This window comes from Miniopterus schreibersii (assembly GCF_964146895.1).
Source record: "Miniopterus schreibersii genome assembly, chromosome: 2".
NCBI classification, from domain to species: Eukaryota; Metazoa; Chordata; class Mammalia; order Chiroptera; family Miniopteridae; genus Miniopterus; species Miniopterus schreibersii.
The window spans coordinates 70,360,848-70,384,569 of record NC_138102.1 but is presented as its reverse complement, the minus strand read 5'-3'; the positions used below and the strand labels follow the sequence as shown (position 1 = coordinate 70,384,569).

At 38.4% G+C, this 23,722-nt stretch overlaps 1 protein-coding gene across 3 annotated transcripts in view; it reads left to right on the top strand.

The window, feature by feature from the left end:
• MTRF1 (mitochondrial translation release factor 1) overlaps positions 1 to 12,711 on the top strand; it is a 51,283-nt gene extending 38,572 nt beyond the window's left edge. For all 3 annotated transcript variants that reach the window (XM_081130389.1, XM_081130387.1, XM_081130388.1), the window contains 2 exons: positions 1,885 to 1,983; positions 10,832 to 12,711. In XM_081130389.1, coding sequence (XP_080986515.1) covers positions 1,885 to 1,983; positions 10,832 to 10,948 — 216 coding nt within the window. In that variant the 3' untranslated portion in view covers positions 10,949 to 12,711. The remainder of the gene's footprint in view (positions 1 to 1,884; positions 1,984 to 10,831) is intronic.
• Positions 12,712 to 23,722: the final 11,011 nt, after the last annotated feature.

The following is a 23,722-nucleotide window of genomic DNA, read 5'->3' as shown; positions in this document are numbered from 1 at the left end:
GATGTCCTAGTCTTTTCTCACCTCTGCCCTTCTAGTTTCCCTTAACCACATTCTAATTTGCACGTAGCTAAAGCAACAGGATAAATAATATATTAATCTTCTGTTAGTGGTAACCCCAGGTTGTGGCACAGCACCAAGTGTATACATTTACAGGCAGGAATGCTCATTTACAAACCATTACTTCTTGGCTAATAAGTGATACCATAAATATTGTGAAAACTGCCACATTTGATTTAATGAAAAACATTGGGATTTACTTTCCATTTGACATTTTGGGACTAGACGTTTCACATAGTAATTTTTAAAATAAGTATTCAACATTGGCCTTACGCAAATTGTATATCTTCTTCATCTGTTTTGAGAAACCAGAAAAGAGTTTAGGTAAACAAAGTGTTGTATGATTTTAAATTTTAAAAAAAGTAGTTTGTTTTTGAGAGAGAGTGGGGAAAAAGTGGAATCCAGAATGCTTCCCAATTAACTTGTCCATCTGTTTGAAATTTTCTTAGTTGATACTTCTAATGCTTAGAGTTTTTCTTCAGCTAATACATACAGTAGCTTTTATGTGGAAGGCATTATGCCAGGTTCTCAGCCCTGGCTCCACTTATCACCTGAAGAGCTTTGCAGGTGCCTAGGCTTCACTCTTAGAGATTCTGCTGTAGTTGATCTGGGTAGGGTCCTGGGCATTGATACTGTGCTTTGAGATAGTAGTTTCCGAACTTGGCTGGTTACAGAATGATGGGTAGGAAATGTTTTAAAAATGCACAATCCCTGATTCAGTATGTCTGAGCTTGGGCTTTGGAATCTTTAATTAAAACTCTCCTGATGATCAGCCGTATTTAGGAGTTTTGTTTCATATTATTTGCTTTAGAAAATAAGTTACAGAAATGTCTTTTTTGTCTTAAAAAGTGAAGTGAGAGAGAGGATATTGTATGCTGGGGAAGTAAGGGAGATGCACAGACTAAGAAGGTTACAGATAACCACAGCATAAGGCAAACTTTGGTGTGTGAAGATTCCAAGTGTGTGCAGTTTCAAAGAAGGCAGGTATCATATTTCAATTGTTGGGACCAGGACTGGCAGAGGTGGCAGAGATGGTTAGGAAAGGGCATCCCTTGAGATGAGGTTTTAGCAGAGTTCACGGGCACACATATTAATGATATGGTACAATAAATAGCATTATGAGGTATACATCATTTTCAGAAATAACATTGGGCAAGTTGGCCACATTATGAAGTGCCTTGAATTCTGAGTTGAGTCATGTCTGCTTAGAAGATAAGGAACCAAAGAAGAAAATTGATCAGAAAACTACTTCAGGAAGGCTAACTAAGCAGGGTAACACAATGTCAGCAGAGAATTGCAAGATTAATCAGGAGATTTTATGGGAAGTAATGAGCCTTGAACGATAGTAGAAACAGGGCAGGATGTAATGAGAGACCCTTGGAGCCATTGGAAGTGGGCAGTTAGAGAATGGGATGAGTTGAAGGTGGCATCAGTGTCTATATCAAAGCCTGGCAGATAGTAAGCTCCCGTGAAATGTTTGTTATATTGCAGGATGTCAGAGTTTTCTACTTGGATCAAAGGGAACATTGTGGTGTCATTTATAGAAACCAGGAGGAAGAACTGATTGGGGTGGAAAGATAACTTGGTTTTATACATACGGAGTTTGAAGTACCAAAGAGATGTAAATTCTTTTCCCATAACTAAGCTTTAAAACCTGTAGTCTTAAACATTAAGTTCTGCTCATTTTTGCTCTTTGCTACTTTGTATATATAACTTTAGAAAATATTTAAACTGTTAAAATAGGAAAGTAATTTACAAGTACTGTTTTTTATTGTAACAGAGGTAATCTTAAAGTTAAAATATGACTTGCTTTTTATTATGGCACAGGTGGGAACAAGAGCCCAGTCAGAGAGAATTCGGACATATAATTTCACCCAGGACAGAGTCACTGACCACAGGATAGCGTATGAAGTTCGTGATATTAAGGTACTATCACTGAGTATGCTTTATGTACCTTCGACTTTTGAAGAAAGTATAGTCCAATTCTAGACAGTAATGTCTAAATATCAGCAAGTAATTTAAAATCACTAAGCCAGTTTATGTTAGGTAGTCCCCTAAAATTTGCAAACATTTTTATTAGTTTGCTGGTAAGAAACATGGTCTTTATGCCAGTTTGGAACAGCTATCTTGTAAATTCTAATTTTTTTGTTATGCAGCCACAATGTATTAACATATTTTAAATATAGCCATGCACCGCTTCACCAGGGGGATATGTTGTGAGAAATGCATCATTATGTGATGTCATCATTGTGCAAACATCAGAGAGTGTACTTACACAAATTTAGATGATATAGGCTATTACACACCTAGTTATATGGAGCGCCTATTGCTCCTAGGCTGTAAGCCTTTTCAGCATGTTACTGTACAAAACAACATGAGATTACATCAAGCACAAAATTAAATGCTGCAATCAAGAGACATGGTAAACACGAGATGTAGGAGGTTGCTGCCAGTGTAACCGGGCATTCTGTTTTACAGCAAACATTTTTTTTAATCAGGAAAAAGAGTACACTCTAAAAATAACAATTAAAAGTATAGTACAGTAAATATATAAACCAGTAACATAGTTTATTATTATCAAGCACTATGTACTGCACATAATTGTATGTGCTACTTTTATACGACTAGTAGCACAGTAGGTGTGTTTGCAGAAGCATCACCACAAACACATGAGTAATTCGTTGTGCTAGTACCATAAAAGGGCTACAACGTTATGATGTCACTAGATGATGAGAATTTTTTCAGCTCCGTTGTAATCTTATAGGACCACTGTTGAATTGCAGTTTGCTGTTGACTGGAGTGGTGCTATGCAGCATATGACTGTATACATGTGTATCAGTTTTCTATTGCTGCGTAACAAAGTACCACAAACTGGGCATGACAGAGCGGAGTTCACTGCTCCACGTCTCACAAGGCTGAAATCAGGGTGTTGGCCAGATCGCATACCTTTCTGTTCCATTTCCTTCCGTTGTAGGAGAGAGGCTCCCATTTTCTTGCTGGCCATCAGCTGGGCGATGCTGCTCACTATTCAGGACCCATGCAGTTACTTGCTATATGGTCCCTCCACATGCCCTCTCCCACTTTGAACCTCTTGCAGAAATGGCTCAGGCCCTTTTAAGTGCTCACATGTTTAGGTCAGGCCCACCTGGGTAACACTCCTTTTTAACTTAAAGTCAGCCTAATCACTGGAGTGATATTCCATCATAGCCACAGTTTTTGCCTACAGTTAAGGGAGGGAATTATGCAAGGTGTGTGCACTAGAGGGCATCTTATGTGCCTGCGCACCACAAATGTGTATTCATTAGATTGAGGTGTTACAGTTATAATGTTGAGGAAAAGACAATGTCAGTTTGGTTCGAATGTTAACCTTACTAAATCCCATCTGGCCAGGACCACTGACATTAGTACATTAATGATGAAGCACAGAAAAATTTCCCTTTTGCTTCCACTGAGGGCTCAGTGAACTAGGTCCTTTACGGGACTGAGTGGAAAAAGCAGGAGACACAGTTTTTATCCTTTCCTTGGTGCAGGGATACCTAGGGGCTCTGTCACTTGATTCTAGTCTATTTTGTACTCAAAATTAAAGTTCTAATTTTACAAAGGAAATGTCTACTTATTTATTGATTGATTTTTAAGGAAGGGGAGAGAGAGAAATATTGATTTGTTGCTCCACGTAGTTATACATTCATTGGTTGATTCTTGTGTGTGCCCTGTTTGGGGATGAAACCTGCAACCTTGTTGTATCGGGATTGTGTTCCAACCAGCTGAGCTACCCAGGGCTACATTTTCTAGTATTTAGAAATTTCTGTGTGTCTTATGCCATTTCCTCTGTTTTCTCAGCAATTTAAGGCTGCCTTGCATAGGAACTTAAGTGCCTTGTCGAAAAGGAGAAAATATTTGCCAACTTCCCTTTCCTCAGGAAACACACCGTAATAACCAAACACATTTGATCATATTGTTCTAATTACACCACAATCTTTCAGTTATTTTTCTAGTAGTGGTGATGATTTTCTATGAGACAGTGACATTCTTATAACTAGTAATATATTTTAGAAGGGCACATAGGTGCTCGGTATAGTATTTCGCCATGAAACGGAAGCAGGTTAACTGGCTTTTATAGTTATAAAATATCTGACTTTGGCCTAAATAGTAACATGTTATTACTAACCAAAGAAGCACATCAGAATCAGAAATTACAAGGAAAATCATATTGGTATGCTCTAATAATCACTAACCAGCTTATTGGAAAAAAAGAAAACATTCCATATTAGTGAAAGGAAAAAATGGCATAAAAAGTGTTGTAGTAAAGCATTAAAGTCTGCATGCAGGAAAGACACTAGTTTAGGAACTGAATAGTTAAGTAACTGAATAGTTGTGAAAGTGGCAAGAAAAGTGGCAAGGGCCTTAACCCCAGGGCAACTACTATAAGACAATGGAAGGAGTGGAGAGAAAAGAAAGTGGATGCCTGTGGGACTCTGTTCTCTCCTTATTATCTAGACCTTCTCTCTACTCCACCCACATAGTTCCTGATGGAACTGCTATGTTCTTACATGATCATGACCCTGACCCAAGACAATACTTGATTTGTTTGAAGTTTGAACACGTCCTAGCCAATAAGTTCCTTCCCAGGATTTTTAAACACAGAGGGTCATCCTCTCCCTTGGTGACTAAAGCTGAAATACATAAGTTTACAAGAGGTTAGAAGCCACATTTCCAGCCATGGAGAGAAAGCAATCTTCAGTGAGAAAAGAATGAAGCTGATATAGTGAAAGGGGCAAAAATGAGAACTGGATGGAAAATATCCTAATGAGATGAATTCCCATATTCATTTACTCCTGAGGCCCAGCTGCATTGCCAGGGTGGTGGCAGCAGCCCTGTACCTCCCTACCCTTGGTGTCTGTAAGTCACCCAGTATTCCTATGAATTCCCTTGTAGGTATTTTTATTTTTAGTTATGTAGATTATAAGTACAAGCTTCCATGTGATACACTATTTTGTATTTTTATTGTTTCTCAAAGTCCTTGCGCACATTTCTTAGCATCAGCCTACTTCTTGTCCTATATTCCATTTACACTGGAAATTTCCCCTGCCTTGCGCCTTAATGTACAGTTGACCTTTGAACAACACAGGGGTTAGGGATGATGAGCCCTCATGCATTCAAAAATCCATTTGTGACTTTTAATTGACTCCCCCAAAACTTTACTAATAGCCTGCTGTTGACCAGAAGCCTTACGAGTAACATAAACAGTTGATTAACACATAATACATTATATGCATTGTATACCATGTTCTTGTAATAATGTAAGCTAGAGAAAAGAAAATGCTATTAAGAAAATCATAAGGTTCATCTGTGAGTTTTTTTAGATTGTAGCAAATCTCCAAAAGATTTGCCAATATATTTGAAAAAAATCTGCATGTAAGTGGATCCACTCAGTTTAAGCCCATGTTGTTCAAGAGTCACCTATACTTTGTTTCCAGGTCTTTCTTCATACTTATTCCTTATTTTTTTCATTCATTTTTTATTACTATGAAACAGTAATTTTCATTACTCTTGGCATATTTTTTATATGTATGTTTTTTTTCTTTTTTTTAAAGTTTATTTATCTTTATTGTTGAAAGTATTACAAATGTCCCCCTTTTTTCCCCATTGATCCCTTTCACCCTGTACTCCTCCCCCCAGGCCTTCACCACACTATTGTCTGTGTCTGTGGGTTATGCATAAATGCATATAAGTTCTTAGGTTAATCTCTCCCCACTCACCGAGCCACCCCTGCCTTCCCTCTGAAATTTGTATGTTCCATGCTTCTATGTCTCTGGATCTATTTTGTTCATCAGTTTATTTTGTTCATTAGGTTCCACATATGAGTAAGGTCATGTGATACTTCTCTTTTTCTGACTTTGCTTATTTCACTTAGCATAATACTCTCCAGGTCCCACCATGATGTCTCATAGGGTAAGGGATCCTTCTTTTTTACAGCTGCATAATATTCCATGATGTAAATGTCCAAGAAGATGCTTGGTATGATTTCACTCTTCTTGAACTGTAGAGACTTGTTTTGTGTCCTAACATGTGGTCTGTCTTTGAGAATGTCCCATGTGCACTTGAGGAGAATGCCTATTATGCAGCTTTGGGGTGAAATATTCTGTAAATATCAGTTAAATCCATCTGATCTAGTGTGTCAGTTAGAGTCACTGTTTTCCTGTTAATTTTTTTTGTCTGGAAGAAATATCCAGTAAGTTAGTGGGGTGTTAAAGTCTCCTACTATGACTGTATTGCTGCCCATCTCTCCTTTAAAATCCTCCAGAAGTTTTTTTTGTGGATTTTTTTTTCCAGCCTGTGTGAGTCTTTTGTTCTAAGGTGGGTGTCTTGTAGACAGCATATATTTGGGTCATATTTTCTTTTTTTCACATTTTTATTGATTTCAGAGAGGGGAAGGGAGAGAGAGAGAGATAGAAACATCAGTGATGAAGAGAGTCATTGATCGGCTGCCTCCTGCACACCCCCTTCTGGGGATTGAGCTCGAAACCCAGGCATGTACCCTGACCAGGAATGAAACGAAGATCTCTTGGATCATAGGTTGATGCTAACCGCTGAGCCATGCTGGCCAGGCGGGTCATGTTTTCTTATCCATTCAGCTACCCTATGGTTTTTTATTGGAGCATTTAATCCATTTATATTTAAGGTTATTATTGATGGTATGTACTATTGCCATTTTATTTCTTTATGCCTATGTTTCTCATTCTCTTTATTTCTTAATTTCCTCCATAGTTTCAATTTCTTTTCTCATGCTTTTGAGCATTTTTATGATCAGTATTCTGAACTCTGTATTTGATAGATTGCTTATCTCTATTTCATTTAGTTCTTCTGGAAAATTCTTTTGTTCTTTCATTGGGGACTTGTTTTTTGGGGTTTTTTGGTCCCCCCACTTTGACTGCCTATTTGGATTTATTTCTTTGTATTAGGTAGATCTGCTAAGACTCCCAGTCTTTTGGAGGGTCTCTGGTCCAGGCCAATGTCAGATGCTGTTTGTGACTGGCCTTGAGTACCCTGTTTAAAGCTTTCCACACTCCACAGCTTGTTGTTCCCTCTGCTGGGGCTGGGGGCTGGGTGTATTTGGACAGGACCAAAATGCTCACCAAGGTCTGCTTTCCCAAGCCCTGTGTCCAGAAACAAATCAGGCAAAGACCCAAAGCACCCAGAGGGTGATTGTTATTCAGTCTCTTAATGAGCCTCAGGCTGTAGAAACTCCATGGGGTGGGGCAATTGCTTCCACTCCCAGGCAAAAGCTGCTTAGATGGTAAAGGTCTGCCTGGGAAAGATACCCTTTGCTGTATGGGGGAATGACTTGGCACAGGAATCCACATGGCTGCCCTCTGAGCTCTGTTCCCCAAGCCAGCAATCCAGGATTCTCCTCACACTGCTCCAGTCTACTCTTCCCTCCCTCTGCTGGAGCCCAAGGTGAGTGGCTGCGCACAAAATTGTGTGTGTTGGCTCTTTAAGAGGGTGCTTGAATTTCCAGCCATTTCTCTCTGCCAGACAGAAACCCAGCTGCTTTTCACAGCCAGATGTTATGTGAGCACCTTTCTCAGTTCTGGTGCTCTTGGCTGGGAAGCCCAGCCTGGGGTTTAGGCCCCAGAGTCCTCAGTGGGAACCCCTCAGCTGAGATCTCCCTCTGGACCTTCAGCTGCTGCCCACCCTCTTGTGCCTCCTCACTTCCTGCCAGTCTCTATGTGGGCTCCACTTTTCCTCCTTGGTTATGAGTGTGCTCTCCAGCTAGTCTTCAGTCGCAGCTGATTATTCGGGGTGGTTTTTCTCTATTTTAGTTGTAATTCCAGTTAGGTCCCAGGAGAGTGTCAGTGTAGCTTCCACTCAGTCTGCCACCATCTTTAATCTGATTCTTTTGACTATAATGCTCTGCTTGTCTCTGTTGGAGAAATACTATTTGATTTTTAAGATCTAATTCAAACTTTTTCTTTCCCTGATGACACCTTCTTTCCAAAATAATGGCTCCCTTAAGACCCTTTCTTCTTTTCTTTGATAGAGTGGGAGGGAGAAAGGGGGAGAGAGAAAGAGAGAGGCATTGATTGGTTCCCTCCCGCCTGTGCCCAGGGAACATGCCTGCAACCTAGATACGTGCCCTTGACTGGGAATCGAACCAGAGAGCCTTCAGTGTGAGGCTGACACTCTATCCACAGGCCCACACGACCAGCGCAAAACCTTCTTTATTTTTAAATTTCTTGCACAATATTATGATGCATACCTATTGCCTAGCTCCCCACTAAATTATGAGCTTCTGAAAAGTAGGAACTATAGCTCCTTCCTCTTTAATCATTTTATCTTTAGCACTCAAGTTAATCCAATTGAGCTGTGAATGTGATGTGGTTATTAGGAAGACATAATCCTAGCTACATAATTTCCAAATGAAGAAGTCACCGTGACAATGCTATAATAATTTGAGATCCAGACACACTAAATTTATAAGAAATTTTCATATTATGCTCAAAGTGTATAAATCTTAATTAAAAATTTTCATTACAGTGCTTTTACTTTCTGTTTAATTTTTAAGTTTTATTAAGTTTCACTATATGCCAGTGTTTAGTGGAATACAAAGATAGTAAGGCATTCTTTCCCCCTACGGTTTAACTTGAGAGATAACTTAAGTGTATACACTTAACCTAAAATTCAACTTTAAGACCATTCAGGAAAGACTAAATGTAAGATAGTTCATGCCAACAGCAAAACTTTAAATGTTCTGTGTTCTGGATGCCCACGTTAAAATATTTCCATGAAACCAATGTCTAGACTTTGAGCATTTCTAAAATATGAGAATGTGCTAATTCATTGATGCCAACAACTGTAACAAAACTTCTTTAACACCGGAAACGTACTTGAAGTTATCATTTTAGTCATTTCTCAGAAAGGGACTTTATGGAAGACTATAGGGAGGTCTAATTGAAACAGTGTTCATTCAGTGGAATTATTTGGAGGTTAACATAGAGAGAAAAAATTTTCTGAACTTTTTATTTTGAAGTTTTCAAGCACACGTTTAAAGACATGTTCAATATACACCCTGTACCTAGATGCAACAGTTGTGAACATTTTGCTGTGTCTGCCTTCTTTTCCTCCACTCTCTCTCTATACACACCTGTATTGCTATCAAACCATTTGAAAGCAAGTTGTACACCTCAAGATACTTGTCCCCTAAATATTCAAGCGTAAATATTTTTTATTACACAAGACTTCCAGATTTTAAGACTCCTGTACAGTATTTCCAGTTTAAGAAAAAAAAACAACAATTATAAACCACTTATGGATTAAGGAATTTATTTTATTATTTTTTGTACTCCTCACTGGAGGATATTTTTTCCATTGCTTTTCAGAGAGAGTAGAAGGGAGGGAGAGAGAACAGTGATGTGAGAAAGACACATCGATTGGTTGCCTCCCGCATGAGCCCCAGCCAGGGCCAGGGATCGAGCCTGCCACTGAGTTACGTGCCCTTGGCTGGAATCAAACCCAGGACCCTTTAGTCCAAGGGCTGACCCTCTAACCACTGAGCCACACCAGCTAGGGGTGGATTAAGTAATTTAAATTTGGAGGGGGTTGGCATGAGATGTGTGAGCTGGAATGTCCTGGGGGGCTTTAGCTGAGCCAGGTCCAGAGTATTCGGCAAGGCAGAGGATGTCAAGGAACAGTCTGTACTTTAGCCTGGCAACAGGATGCCTGGGGCATTAGGGCATTTCAGTCGTCTTTTCCCTTGTGAAATAACATGATCTGAATGAAAAGGATGGCATTTTCAGGACAAGAATAAGAAGCTTATTTTTCTAGGGTACAAGAGGAGAAAGGATTCAGCAAATATATCCTCCCTAAGGTGGTTTGAGAACTTAGAACTGTTTTGTCAGAGAAGTCAAGCAGAGAGGAATATTCAAGAGAGGGGGATGGTAAATTTCAAAAGATGATTCAGATCTCTGTTTTGTTGTCTCCAGAGTTATTGGAAAAATCCAGATTCTACAAGATTGATTTTTAAACAAAATACAAATTTAAACAATTTAAGATAGAATATGCCCTAGCTGTTTTTGCTCAGTGGTTAGAGCGTCGGCCCTCAGATTGAAGGATCCTGGGTTCGATTCTGGCCAACGACACATACCTCAGTTGCAGGCTTGATCCCTGGCCCTGGTAGGGATGTGTGCGGGAGGCAGCCAATCGGTGTGTCTTTCTCACATCCATGTTTCTCTCTCTCCCTCCCACTGTCTCTGAAAAGCGATGGAAAAGATATCCTCAGGTGAGGGGTTAAAAAAAAAAAAAAGATAGAATATAATTCTATTTACTATTTTGCATTCACTTTTTACATAAAAAGCCATACTAACCAGAGTTATGTGGTATAGGACAGGTTACTTGTTCTCCTTATATGCCTTTTTTTCCCATCTAAAATTAAACACTTTTTTCCATCTGTTAATTCAGGACTTTTAACATGGTAAAATTTAGTGATGTAAGATTTTTAAACTACTTTGTAAACCCCCATTTAAAGACAAAGTATTGTTAACTATGTTGCACTTAGGCTTAAACTGCTACTTTTCAATAAAAATGAAGAATATGACTCAATAACAATGAGCATCCTTCTAAGTTAGCAGTTGTAGTCATTATATTATAGATTAATAATTCTTTGTTGCTATTAAACAATGACTGTAAAGAGACGAAATAAATATACACTTAAGTCTTTGCTTCATTTCTTCTTTATTTCTACTAATCAGATTTTCGTAACTCTCTCTTTTACCAGAAATTTTTATGTGGGGAGAAGTGCCTGGATCAGCTAATTCAGCGACTGCTTCAATCAGCAGAGGAAGAAGCCATTATTGAATTTTTGGATGAAAACCTTAAATCAACAAAATGCTGATTTATTATTTATTATTACATAAATGAAATGGACCTATGCCAGGAAGCTGACTGAGGCATGGGAATCTTTGAGAATGTTCATAAAGTACAGCTAAAAATACACAATACTTACAGATAGGTTTTTGGGTTTTTTTAATTCTTACCCAAGGATATGTTTATTGATTTGAGAGCGAGAGAGAGAGAAACATTGATGTGAGAGAGAAACATTGATCGGTCACCTCCCACACGCGCCCTGCCTGGGGATCCAAACGGCACCCTAGGTATGTGCCCTGACTGGGAATTGAACCCATGACCTTTTGGTGTACAGGACGATGTTCTAACCAACTGAGCCACCCAGCCAGGGCCATACAAATGTATTTTTTAATGAATCAAGCCACATTTCTTGACCTAAAAGTTTATTTAGGTTTTCTGTAAAGTACACACTTTAGAAAACAAGCATACATCATTGAAAAGAAAGTCGAGAATTATGTGATTTCGGAAAGATCACTTGTTCTTTTTATATGCCTTTGTTTTAACCATCTATAATTTAAACACATTTTTCTCTATTCAGGACTTTATAACATGGTAGGATTTAGTGATATAAAATTTGTAACTTTGTAAACCCCTATTTAAAGACAAAGTATTGTTAATCATGTTACAGTTAGGGATTAAACTGCTACTTTTCAATAAAAAAATAAATAAAAGTTGTAAAGAATATGAGTCAATAACAGTAACCTCTAGAATACAGATTGTAGAGCTCTTTGAGAGCTGAATGAATTCTCTACTCCAAACCACGAGCCAATATTTGAGGTAGACTCTCGCTTGGCTTCTCTTACTGTTCTTCGGCTTAACGTAATGAGCACGGGCAGGTGTGGCGTGAATTGAGTAATTGACTGCGGTTGGTTTTGTGTAGTGATATATAAAACCTAGTCCTTACCTCGCAGAGATTCCAGTTGAGTGAGGGAGCCCAAAGATAATCGCCAGCCCGATACCGAGCGGCATGATGTGCAGCAGTCCTCGCTGTCCACGGAGGATACGTTCCCAGGGCCCCCGTGAGTGCCTGAAACCGCCGTAGTTCCTCGTGTCGTGTCACACCGCCGCAATGTCGACGAGAAAAAACGATTCCCCGCCAGAGCCACCGTCCGTGGAGTCTGCACATTCTCCCATGTCTGCATGGGTTTCTCTGGGCACTGGTTTCCTCCCACATCCCAAAGATGTGCACACGAGGTGACTGGCCTCTAAATTGTCCCAGGCTGAGTGGATGTGGGGGTGAGTGCGCCCTGCAACGCGAAGGTGGCCTGTCAGGGTGAGTGCCGCTGTTCGCCCTGAGCTACTGGAATAGGCTCTCGCCTCCTCGGACCCTGAACTGGAATAAGCAGGCTGGAAAAGGATCATCTCACTTGTTTTTATTAATCTTTCTTAAATGTACATATAGCTATTTATTTCAGTGCTTAATAGAAGTGTTTTGGGTCTTTATTTAGAAGTTGGGCGATGTGTTTGTGACCAGAAATGTGCTGTAGGAATGTAACTCTTGTTTACATCAATTAGCCCGTGGTAAAATGGTTTCATCATACATTGTTTCAACCTGAAGTTTTCAAGAACCTATGGATGATGTTAAGTGAGGACTTACTGTATATACTATGTGTTTTCTATACCTACATACCTATGATAAAGTTTAATTTATAAACTTAGGCACAGTAAGACATTAACAACAATAACTAATAATAAAACAGGAAAATTCTGACAGTATACTGTAATAAAAGTTATGTGAATGTGTTCTTCTGGTACTGTGCTCACCCTTGTGATGACGTGAGATGATAAAATGCCTGTGTGATGAGACAAAGTGAGGTGGATGGCGTAGGCATTGTGATGGAGCATTAGGCTACCGTAAGGGTTACTCGAACATAAAGCACTTCAGCCCTAGCACGTTTGGCTCAGTGGTAGAGTGTTGGCCCAGGCACTGAAGGGTCTCAGGTTCAATTCCTGGTCAGGGCACATGCCCAGGTTTTGGGCTCAATCCCCAGTGGGAGGCACACAGGAAGGGGCCAATTGATGTTTCCCTCTCATCGATATTTCTCTCTATTCCTCTTTCTGTTTCTCTAAAATCAATAAAAATCACATATATATATATATATATATATATATATTTCTAATCCTCACCTGAGGATATTTTTTCCATTGCTTTTCAGAGACAGTGGAAGGGGGGGAGAGAGAGACATTGATGTATCTGATTGGTTGCCTCCCACATGAGCGCCAACCTGGGCCAGGGGTCAAGCCTGCAACCAAGGTATGTGCTCTTGATCGGAATCGAACCCAAGACCCTTCAGTCCATGGGCTGACACTCTAACCGCTGAGCCAAACCAGCTACAGCTCAATAAAAAACCTATTTTAAAAAAATACCAATGGTATATTTTACAGATCTAGAACAAATATTCCAAAAATTTATGTGGAACCAAAAAAGATGCTGAATAGCCTCAGCAATCTTAACAAAGTTGGAGGTATCATAATACCTGATATCATACTATACTACAAGGCCATTGGAATAAAAACAGCCTGGTGCTGGCATAAGAGCAGGAATATAGATCAATGGAACAGAACAGAATGCCCAGAAATTGACCCTGCCCCTTTATGGTCAATTAATATTTGACAAAGGTGGCAAGAGCATGCAATGAAGTGAAGACAGTCTTGTCAATAAATGGTGTTGGGAAAATTGGAAAAGTAGATGCAAAAAAATATGAAACTAGACCACCAACTTACATCATACACAAGAGCAAACTCAAAATGGATAAAAGGCTTAAATGTGCCCTGGCCCGTTTGGCTCAGTGTTTTTGGTCCACACAGTGAGGCATTTATGAATTGCTTCCAGTACTCAATGCACAGTTCCAATAATCCATGTGCAGTGTTTTAAAATCTTACATATTATTTGTTCTTTATATGTTAAAATTGTGTATTGAATCTAAAAATGCTAAACTTTATATTATTTTATGTCATTTCATAATAATTATTTACCAAAAATTGTTATCTTGGAATAGTATATCTTACAAAAACAACTTTTTAAAATCAATTACATTATAATCAAGTCTATAATCATGCCATTTTAAGTTTTGTCATTTATAGACAGTCATTATTTTACTCTGATACATTTACAAATATGTTACATTTTGGAAAAACTTGTGAAAAGGACTCTGACTCTAAATTACAGATTTCTAAGCAGGTCATCTCTTTGAAATAGATAAAGATTTATAGAACTCTACGGAATAACTGGATTCATGGAAATACTGGCAAATAATCAGGACAAAAATTTGTTATATGGGACTGAATGAACTGAGAATTATTATTGTTATGACTTTGTTCAAAATATTGCTGATTTTTAAAAGAAATCTTTTTGTTTTCCAGATATTAGAAAATTTGTGTGTGTGTGTGTGTGTGTGTGTGTGTGTCCCCGAACAGTTTGGTAAATTATACCCTCATAAACAACATTGAAGCATTTATATTTTTCTCCCTACCTAATCCCTCCAAAATTTGGTAACTCTTCAAGGAGTATTATTTCCATGATAATACATTTACACAAGTCTAATAAGAATCTGTTCTCTTTATAATAGGACACATAAAACCAGGTTCCAATTGTGGTTTTATTAACCAAGTCTTTGACTAGAATGTTATAATCAAGAGGGACATTCCTGGACTCTGGATGTCACCCAAAAAGCTTTAAAAAATAAAAATTGACTTTAAAGCCAATAAAAACTCTTTGGAAAAATGGCCTGATACCTTGCTTATTTACATGGTTCATAGCAGTCTTTCCAAGTAAGGAATGACTGCTTTCCTTAAAGATGCCAAAAAAAGAACCTGAAGACATTTTGGGGACCTCAAGAACTTGAAAAATCCACCCTATAGGTACTGCTGGCAAAGCCAGATGGCAACTGTGTGGCTTGGCTTCTGCGCCCTATGGGGCTGACAAGCTCAGTCTAACGATTCCTTTAAGTGAAATTCCAACAAAGATTTTAAAAAGCCTATATAATCAGTGCTACTCTTGTATTTATGCAAATAATCAGGTGAAATTAAAATGGGACTTAATACAGTCTCTTTAATGAGAAATGAAATAATTTTAGGGGAAAAAATGTGTTTCAATAAAAATCACAATGCCCAATTGTGAATATTGGACTGTAGTGCAATTAATTGTCTTCAAAGTTTAAAATTTTGTTTTTAGTCTATAAACTGAACAAATTCCTGAATTCTAGTTGTCTTCAACCCTCCAAGTTAGTGTTTTATTTTTCTCCCATCCTTTGACTTAGAATTATTGAGAACTAATACAGTGCCAACCATACAGAATTTACCTGAACATCTGACGACATCACCAGAAATATGTAAACTACAAATTAAAAAATCTGTCAAATTGTCACTGCTTACTTTTATTCCAGCAAAAGAAACTTTAAGCCTTCTCGACTGAAAATCTTAGACTTAGAAACCGGCTTATAATTTGCTGTCATCATTAACCTTTTTTTCTTCTATTTTCATAGACACACTGCTTATTAAATACCTGATTGCTTGCTTACACAATATAGGTCTCTCTTTGAAAACCCATCAGCATTACTGCCTCCTGAAATAAGACTCAACAATTTAAACTGACTTATTTTCAGGACTAAATAATTGAGTCAGTAAAGTATGGAACACTCTACCAACTTCGCTTCTGGAATGATACAGCAATTCCATGTCAGGATGATGATGCTTTGGGGACTCCAGCCTATTCCTACTTTGGGAAATCAGCTAACAGCCTGTCTATTCCAACCTCTGATTTCATTCCGTTTTCCCCCTTAGATCAGGCAGGAAGAGACCTCCATACCCTATACAGTCAAGGACCACAGCCCCTATCAGCAGGAAACAGTTACTGAAGGTAGACCTTCCTCATCACCCCTGCAAGATTTTAGGGCTGGAACTCTCTGAGGGCGGAATGAGACAGGTCAGTAAGCCAGGACAAGTGGAATAGGGAGACGGAGACAGTTACACAGCAGTTTACAGCCATCTAGAAAATTTAGATGCCAAGCAGTTTGCAGTCACCTAGTAAATCCTATCTTCCCTGAAAAGGACACTTGACTGGTTTGCACTTCTCCCCAAGCAGAGGGTAAATAGCTTAAATCTCCCTACTCAGGGAGACTGAGAGCAGAAATCCAATTAGTGCCATTTGCCAACCACACCCAAGGACAAAAGTTAGAATAAATCTTATTCTGGTCTATCAGCATAAAGACGAATATTCTATTAATCTTCCTCTAAGACTTCCCCTAAACGCCCAGCCTTTAAAACCCCTCAAAATGAAAGTCCAACAGGCACTCCTTCCCAGGAGCAGGCGCACACTTCCCACTCCCCCTCTGTCCCCACAGGCATGCATTTCTAAACTCCAAGGGACCCCACAAGGCTTGTAAAGGGCAGCAATGGGCAGGCAGTTCATCCTGGGGAAACCCCAGAACCTGTCCCCAAGGTTCCCTTTTCTCTGATTTAGTGAGCCAAAGCAGACCAGCCTAGGCTCACTTCCCCAGCCCTTTCTTGTTTCACTGTCCCCAGCTTTAATAAATGTCCTCTGAAATTCACCCAGACTCATGCTGTGAAATGTTTCCTATTCAAAGTCAAAACCCCACACACTACTGGCTGGCCCTAGGCAGACCCGCCAAGGCCAACGTCCCCTTTCTGGCAAGAAGCTTTCTAATTTTCACTTTTCTGTTTATTATTAAGCGCCATTTCAAATTAATTTTTGTATATGGTATAAGGTAGGGATTAAGGGTAATATTTTTTTCAACTCTCATCCAGTTGTTCCAGCACCATATGTTGAAAAGACTTCTCTCTCTCTCCATTGAATTACATTGATACCAGTGCTGTTTCTAAAATTTTAAATTCAGTTCCTCAGTTACACTAGCCACGTTTCAAGTACTCAGGAGCTACAGGTGGCTTCTAGTTACCATATAAGTCAGGGTAGATATAAAATATTTGCACATCATAGAAAGTTCTGTGACAGCAATGTACCTACTAAACATTTTAGATTCTGCGAAAGGTAATCTAAACCAAATAACATATGGACAGATATAAAAATTACTGAACTTTATATTAAGTACCTAGGGTAGTCAAATTCAGGGACAGAGAGTAGAATAGTGGTTACCAGAGCTTCTGGAGAGGGGGGAAGGAGTTACTGTGAATGGGTACAAACTTTCAGTTTTGTAAGATGAAAAGAGTTCTGGAGATGGATGGTGGTGATAGTTGCAAAACAATGTAAATGTTCTTAATGCCAAAGAAATGCATTTTTTAAAATTGTTAAAATGATAACATCTTTTTTCAAATTATAAGGGAATGTTTATTTTAGAAAGTTACATAGGTACTAGAAGTGAGCCAGCTGGGCTGCTTAGGCTCAGGAAACAAGTTACAGAAGCAAAAGAAGGGCCCTGGAGCTTAGGAGAGGGAAAGGCATAGGTAATGTGCCTGGGGGAAAGAAAAAGAGGGCAGGAAAGGCACAGGTGTGCTCCCCAGAGGGAGAGCTAAAGTGGTAACTTTTATGTTAGATATATTTTCCAATATAAAAAAAAATTAAATTGCTTTTTCCCCAGTTGGTGTTTAGTGCATGCAAGAAAGCAATCAGTGTTACTAATGACTTAATTCTTTCTAGTGTATCTGGCAGATGGATACCCAACAGGTCCAGAGGAGATATTGAAAAGCAGAGGCCCACTCATTCTTGGGATATTTCTAGTAAATCCACTTCAGCTAATAGGAAAATAGAGAAAAGCAATTTGAGAATTATTCTCCTGCTGTGTGTTATCCACCTATTTGTGTAATACTAAAGATTTCATTCATTAGGTAACGGTAACACATGGCAGACTAGCAGCAGGAGCAGTCTGGTTTTTAAATGAAAATTCCTTAACTAAAAAAAACCCTCTAAGCATTTGATTTTGAAAATTCAACCTGCAGACAATGTGCGCACACACACACACAAACACCATACTTTTGTAAAGCATCGACTCTACTATATAAATTTAAGAAATGTCAGGTCATGTATGGATACTCTAAGCTCTGAGGACCTTGTGCTTTTGTACAATACAAAGTCTGTTTGTTAAAATATTTTAATGTATCCCTAGCCAGTTTGACACAGTAGTTAGAGTGTTGGCCTGTGGACAGAAGTGTCCCAGGTTTGATTCCACCCAAGGGCATGTACCTCGGTTGCAGGTTCGGGGCACATGCTGGAGGCAACCAATTGATGAATCTCTCTCACATCCATGTTTCTCTCTCCTTTCCACTCTCTCTCTCTGAATAGCAATGGAAAAAATATCCTCAGGAGAGGATTAAAAATATATATATATATATTTTTTTAATTTAAAACTCTCGTTAAAATTTCTTAATAAAAAACAATTCCAGAATCTTCAACTAATTTGTAGAAAGGAAAAGAAATAGTATTAGACAACTTGAAAATACATTAAGAGGCTATGAAAATAATCTTGCTGGGGAGGTGGAGGTATGGGGGGAGAGTGGAATGGGTCAATGAGGGAAAAAGGGGGACATCTGTAATATTTTCAGTAATAAAGATAAATTTTAAAAAATAATGAAATGGATATTCAATTAAAAAAGGAGAAAACTTCCCTAAGCTAATGAAGGAAAAAGCCACACACATTCAGGAAGCACAGAGGGTTCCAAACAAGAGGAACACAAAGAGAACCATACCAAGACACATTGTAATTAAAATGGGAAATGTTAAAGACAAGGAGACGATATTAAGGCTGCAAGAGAGAGACAAGCAGTGACCTACAAGGGAATCCCCATAAGACTGACAGATTTCTCAACAGAAACTCTTCAGGCCAGAAGGGATTGGCATGAAGTTCTCAAAGTAATGAAAAGCAAGAACCTGCAACCAAGATTGCTTTATCCAGCAAGGATATAATTTAAAATTGAAGGTGAAATAAAGAGCTTCCCAGACAAAAAAAGGCTAAAGGAGTTCAGTACCACCAAACCAGCATTGCAAGAAATGCTAAAAGGACTGCTCTAAGAAAAAGAAGGAATAGTGAGAGAAAGGTACGTCAGCAAAAAGGGGGAAAATGGCATTAAATAAGTATATATCAATAATAACTTAAATGTAAATGGAATAAATGCTCCCATCAAAAGGCATAGGGTAGCTGAATGGATAAGAAAACAGGGCCTATATATATGATGTCTACAAGAGACCCACCTGAGAGCAAAAGATTCACACAGGCTAAAAGTGAAGGGATGGAAAAAAAATATTCCATGCAAATGGAAATGAAAAAAAAGTTGGAGTAGCAATACTTATTTCTGACAAAATAGACTTCAAGATAATGACCATAACAAGAGACAAAGAAGGTCACTACATAATACTAAAGGGATCAATCCAACAGGAGGAAATAAGCTTTATAAATGTAGCCCGAACAGAAGTGGCTCAGTGGTTGAGCATTGACCTAGGATCCAGGAGATCGCTGTTCGATTCCTGGTCAGGGCCCATGCCCAGGTTACAGGCTTGATCCCCAGTAAGGGGTATGCAAAAAGAGGCCAATCAATGACAACTCTCTCATCAATGATTTTTCTCTCTCTCTCTCCCTCTACCTTCCTCTCTCTGAAATCAATAAAGATATATTTTAAAATAAGTAAATAAATAAATAAATAAATAAATAAATAAATAAATAAGCACCCAATATAGGAGGACCTAAATACATAAAAAATTTCTTGGTGAACTTTAAGGGGGAGACTGACAGCAACACAATCATAGTGGGGGACTTTAACACCCCACTGTCATCGTTGGACAGATCATCAAGATAAAAAATCAGGGAAACACAGACCTTAAATGAGACACTAGATCTAATGGATTTAATTGACATTTACAGAACATTTCATCCCAAAGCAGCAGAATACACATTCTTCTCAAGTCCACATGAAACATTCTCAAAAACAGATCACATGTAAGGGCAGAAAGCAAGTCTCTACAAGTTCAAGAAGACTGAAATCATATCAAGCATCTTCCTGGATAACAATGCATTAAACTACAAATCAACCAGTATAAAAAAACTCAAAAATATTCAAACACATGGAGGCTAAATAGTATGTTATTAAACAATGAATGGATTACCAAGGGGATCAAGGAAGAAATAAAAAGCTTCCTGGATAAAAATGAAAATGAACCGACAACAACTGAAAATCTATGGGACACAGTGAAAGCAGTCCTGAGAGGAAAGTTCATAGCATTACAGGTATACCTCAAGAAACAAGAAAAAGCTCTACTAAACCATCTCACACGACAACTAAAAGAATTAGAGAACAGCAAAAAAAGTCTTGAGTAACTATAGGAAGGAAATAATAAAGATCAGAGCAGAAATTCATGACATAGAGACTAAAAAAAAATACAAAAGATCAATGAAACCAAGAGCTTGTTCTTTGAAAAGATAAATAAGATCGATGAACCTTTAGCCAGACTCAACAAGAAACAAAGAGAGAGGACCCAAGTAAATAAAATCAGAAATGAAAGTGGTCATATAACAACTGACCCAAGAGAAATACAAAGAATTGTAAGAAAATACTATGAGCAACTATATGCCAACAAACTAGACAACCTGGGTAAAATGGACAAATTCCTAGAAACATACAACCTTCCAAAGCTGAATCAGGAGAATCAGAAAATCTGAATAGGCTGATAACAGCTAATGAAATTGAAGAAGTAATCAAAAAACTCCCAGCAAACAAAAGTCCTGGACCAGATGGATTTATAGGCCAGTTTTACCAAACATTCAAAGAAGAATTAATACTGATTCTACTCAAACTAATCCAGAAAATTCAAGAGGAGGGAAAACTCCCAAGCTCTTTTTGGGGCCAGCATCATTCTAATCCCAAATCCAGATAAAGACACTAGAAAGAAAGAGAATTACAGGCCAATATTCCTGATGAACATAGATGCTAAAATCCTCAACAAAATACTAGCAAACTGGATCCAGCAATACATTAAAAAGATCAAACACCATGACCAAGTGGGATTTATTCCAGGAATGCAAGGCTGGTATAATATCCACAAATCAATAAATGTGACACATCACATAAACAAAATGAAGGAGAAAAATCATATGATCATATCAATAGATGCAGGAAAAAAATTTCAACAAAATCCAGCACCCATTTTTGATAAAAACTCTCAGCAAAGTGGGACTAGAGGGAATGTACCTCAACATAATAAAGGCCAGAGATGACAAATCTGCAGCCAACATCATAGTCAATGGTCAAAAACTAAAACCATTTCCCTAAAAACAGGAACAAGACAGGGATGTCCGCTTTCACCACTCTTATTCAACACAGTAGTGTACCGGAAGTCCTTGCCACAGCCATCAGACAGGAAGAAAATATAACAGGTATGCAGATTGGAAAGGAGGAAGTCAAACTGTACATAGAAATCCTTAAAGACTCCACTGAAGTACTACTAGATTTGATAAATGAATTTGGCAAGGTAGCTGGATACAAAATTAACATCTGAAAATTGACAGCATTTTTATACACCAACAATGAACTCTCAGGAAGAGAGACTAAAAAAAAACACAACCATTTACCGTTGCAGCTAAAAAAATAAGATACCTAGGAATAAACCTAACCAAGGATGTAAAAGACCTGTACTCAGAAAACTACAGGACACTGTAAAAAGAAATAGAGGAAGATATAAACAAGTGGTAGAATATACCATGCTCATGGATTGGAAGAATTAATATCATTAAAATGTCCATACTACCCAAAACAATCTATAGATTCAATGCAATCCCTATTAAAATACCAACAGCATAATTCACAGAGCTAGAACAAATATTCCAAAAATTTATATGGACCAGAAAAGACCCTGAATAGCCACAGCAATCTTGAGAAATAAGAACAGAGTTGGAGGAACCACTTTACTGGATATCAAACTATACTACAAAGCTATCGTAATCAAAACAGTCTGGTACTGGTACAACAACAGACATATAGATCCACAGAACAGAACAGAGACCCCAGAAATAGACCCACAGCATTATGGTCAGTTAACATTTGACAAAGGAGGCAACAGCATACAATGGGGTAAAGACAGTCTCTTCGATAAATGGTGTTGGGAGACTTGGGCAGGTACATTCACATGCAAAAAAATGAAACTACATCACCAACCTACTCCACACACAAGAATAAACTCAAAATGGATAAAAGACCTAAATGCAAGTCGCGAAACCATAAAAATCCTGGAAGAAAACATAGGCAGTAAGTCACAGCTCACTTAGTGGAATTTTCACTGATACATCTCCCAGGGCAAGAGAAACAAAAGAAAAAATAAATATATGGGACTACATCAAACTAAAAAGCTTCTCGTCCCCTTTTTGTATTTTGAGAAATCAGTCTCAAAATACAAAGGAACCCCATGGTGTGGGAGAACATATTTGCCAAGGATGCATCTGATAAGGGGCTAATTTCCAAAGTGTACAAAGAACTCATACAACTGCACAAGAGGAAGACAAACAATCCAATTAAAAAATGGGCAAAAGACCTGAATAGACACTTCTCCAAAGAGGACATACCGATGGCCAAGAGGCATATGAAAAAATGCTCAATGTCGCTAATCATCAGAGAGATGCAAATTAAAACCACAGTGAGATATCACTTGACACCTGTCAGAATGGCTACCATCAACAAATCAACAAATGAAACGTATTGGTGAGGATGTGGAGAAAGGGGAGCCCTAGTGCACTGCTGCTGGGAATGCAAACTGGAGCAGCCACCATGGAAAACAGTATGGAGGTTCCTCAAAGAATTAAAAATGGAGCTGCCTTTTGACCCAGTGATCCCACTTCTAGGAATATATCCTAAAAATCCTGAAACACTAATAGAAAGAATATATGCACCCCCGTGTTTATAGCAGCACAATTTATAATAGCTAAGATCTGGAAACAGCCCAAATGCCCATCAGAAGATGAGTGGATAAAAAAGCTGTGGGACATTTACACCATGGAATACTACAGCTGTAAAGAAAAAGAAAAAAAAGGATCTCTTACCCTTTGGGACAGTATGGATGGACCTGGAGAATATTATGCTAATCGAAATAAACCAGGTAGAGAAAGACAAACATCACATGATCTCACTTATATGTGGAATCTAAAGAACATAAACTGATGAACAAAATTGATTCAGTGACATGGAAACATGCATCACATTGACAAATCTCAGAGGGAAGGTGGGGGTGCATGGTGGGGAGAGATTAACCAAAGAATCTATATGCATATATGCATGATCCACGGACACAGACAATAGTGTGGTGAAGGCCTGGGAAGGGAAGTGGGGAGTGGGGGGTGGTGTCAATGCAGAAAAAAGGAGACATCTGTAATATATTGAATAATAATAATAATAATAAGGCGGCTATGGAAATAATCTTGCTGGAGGGGGAGTGGAATGGTTCAATGGGAGAAAAGGGGGGACATCTGTAATACTTTCAAATATAAAGATAAATTAAAAAACATAAAACGGATACTCAATTTTTAATAAAAAGAGAAAATAATCTTGCTCTCTAGGAGATTAAGTGTCGATAGATACTGGCTCATCTACCTACATTCCTGATTTGCCTATTTAAGGCCATCTACAAGTGCTGTTCTCTATGACGTCACTTTTGTCTATGACATCTTAATGAACCTATGCATATCGTTTATTATTGAAACTAGTGTAATACCCCTCACAACCTTTCAAAAGAAGCAACATGAAAAACTGGAAGTTTCCTTTGCACAAATTGCTCATGGTTTCAAATTAGGGGGATGTCTCATTTTTCAAAAAT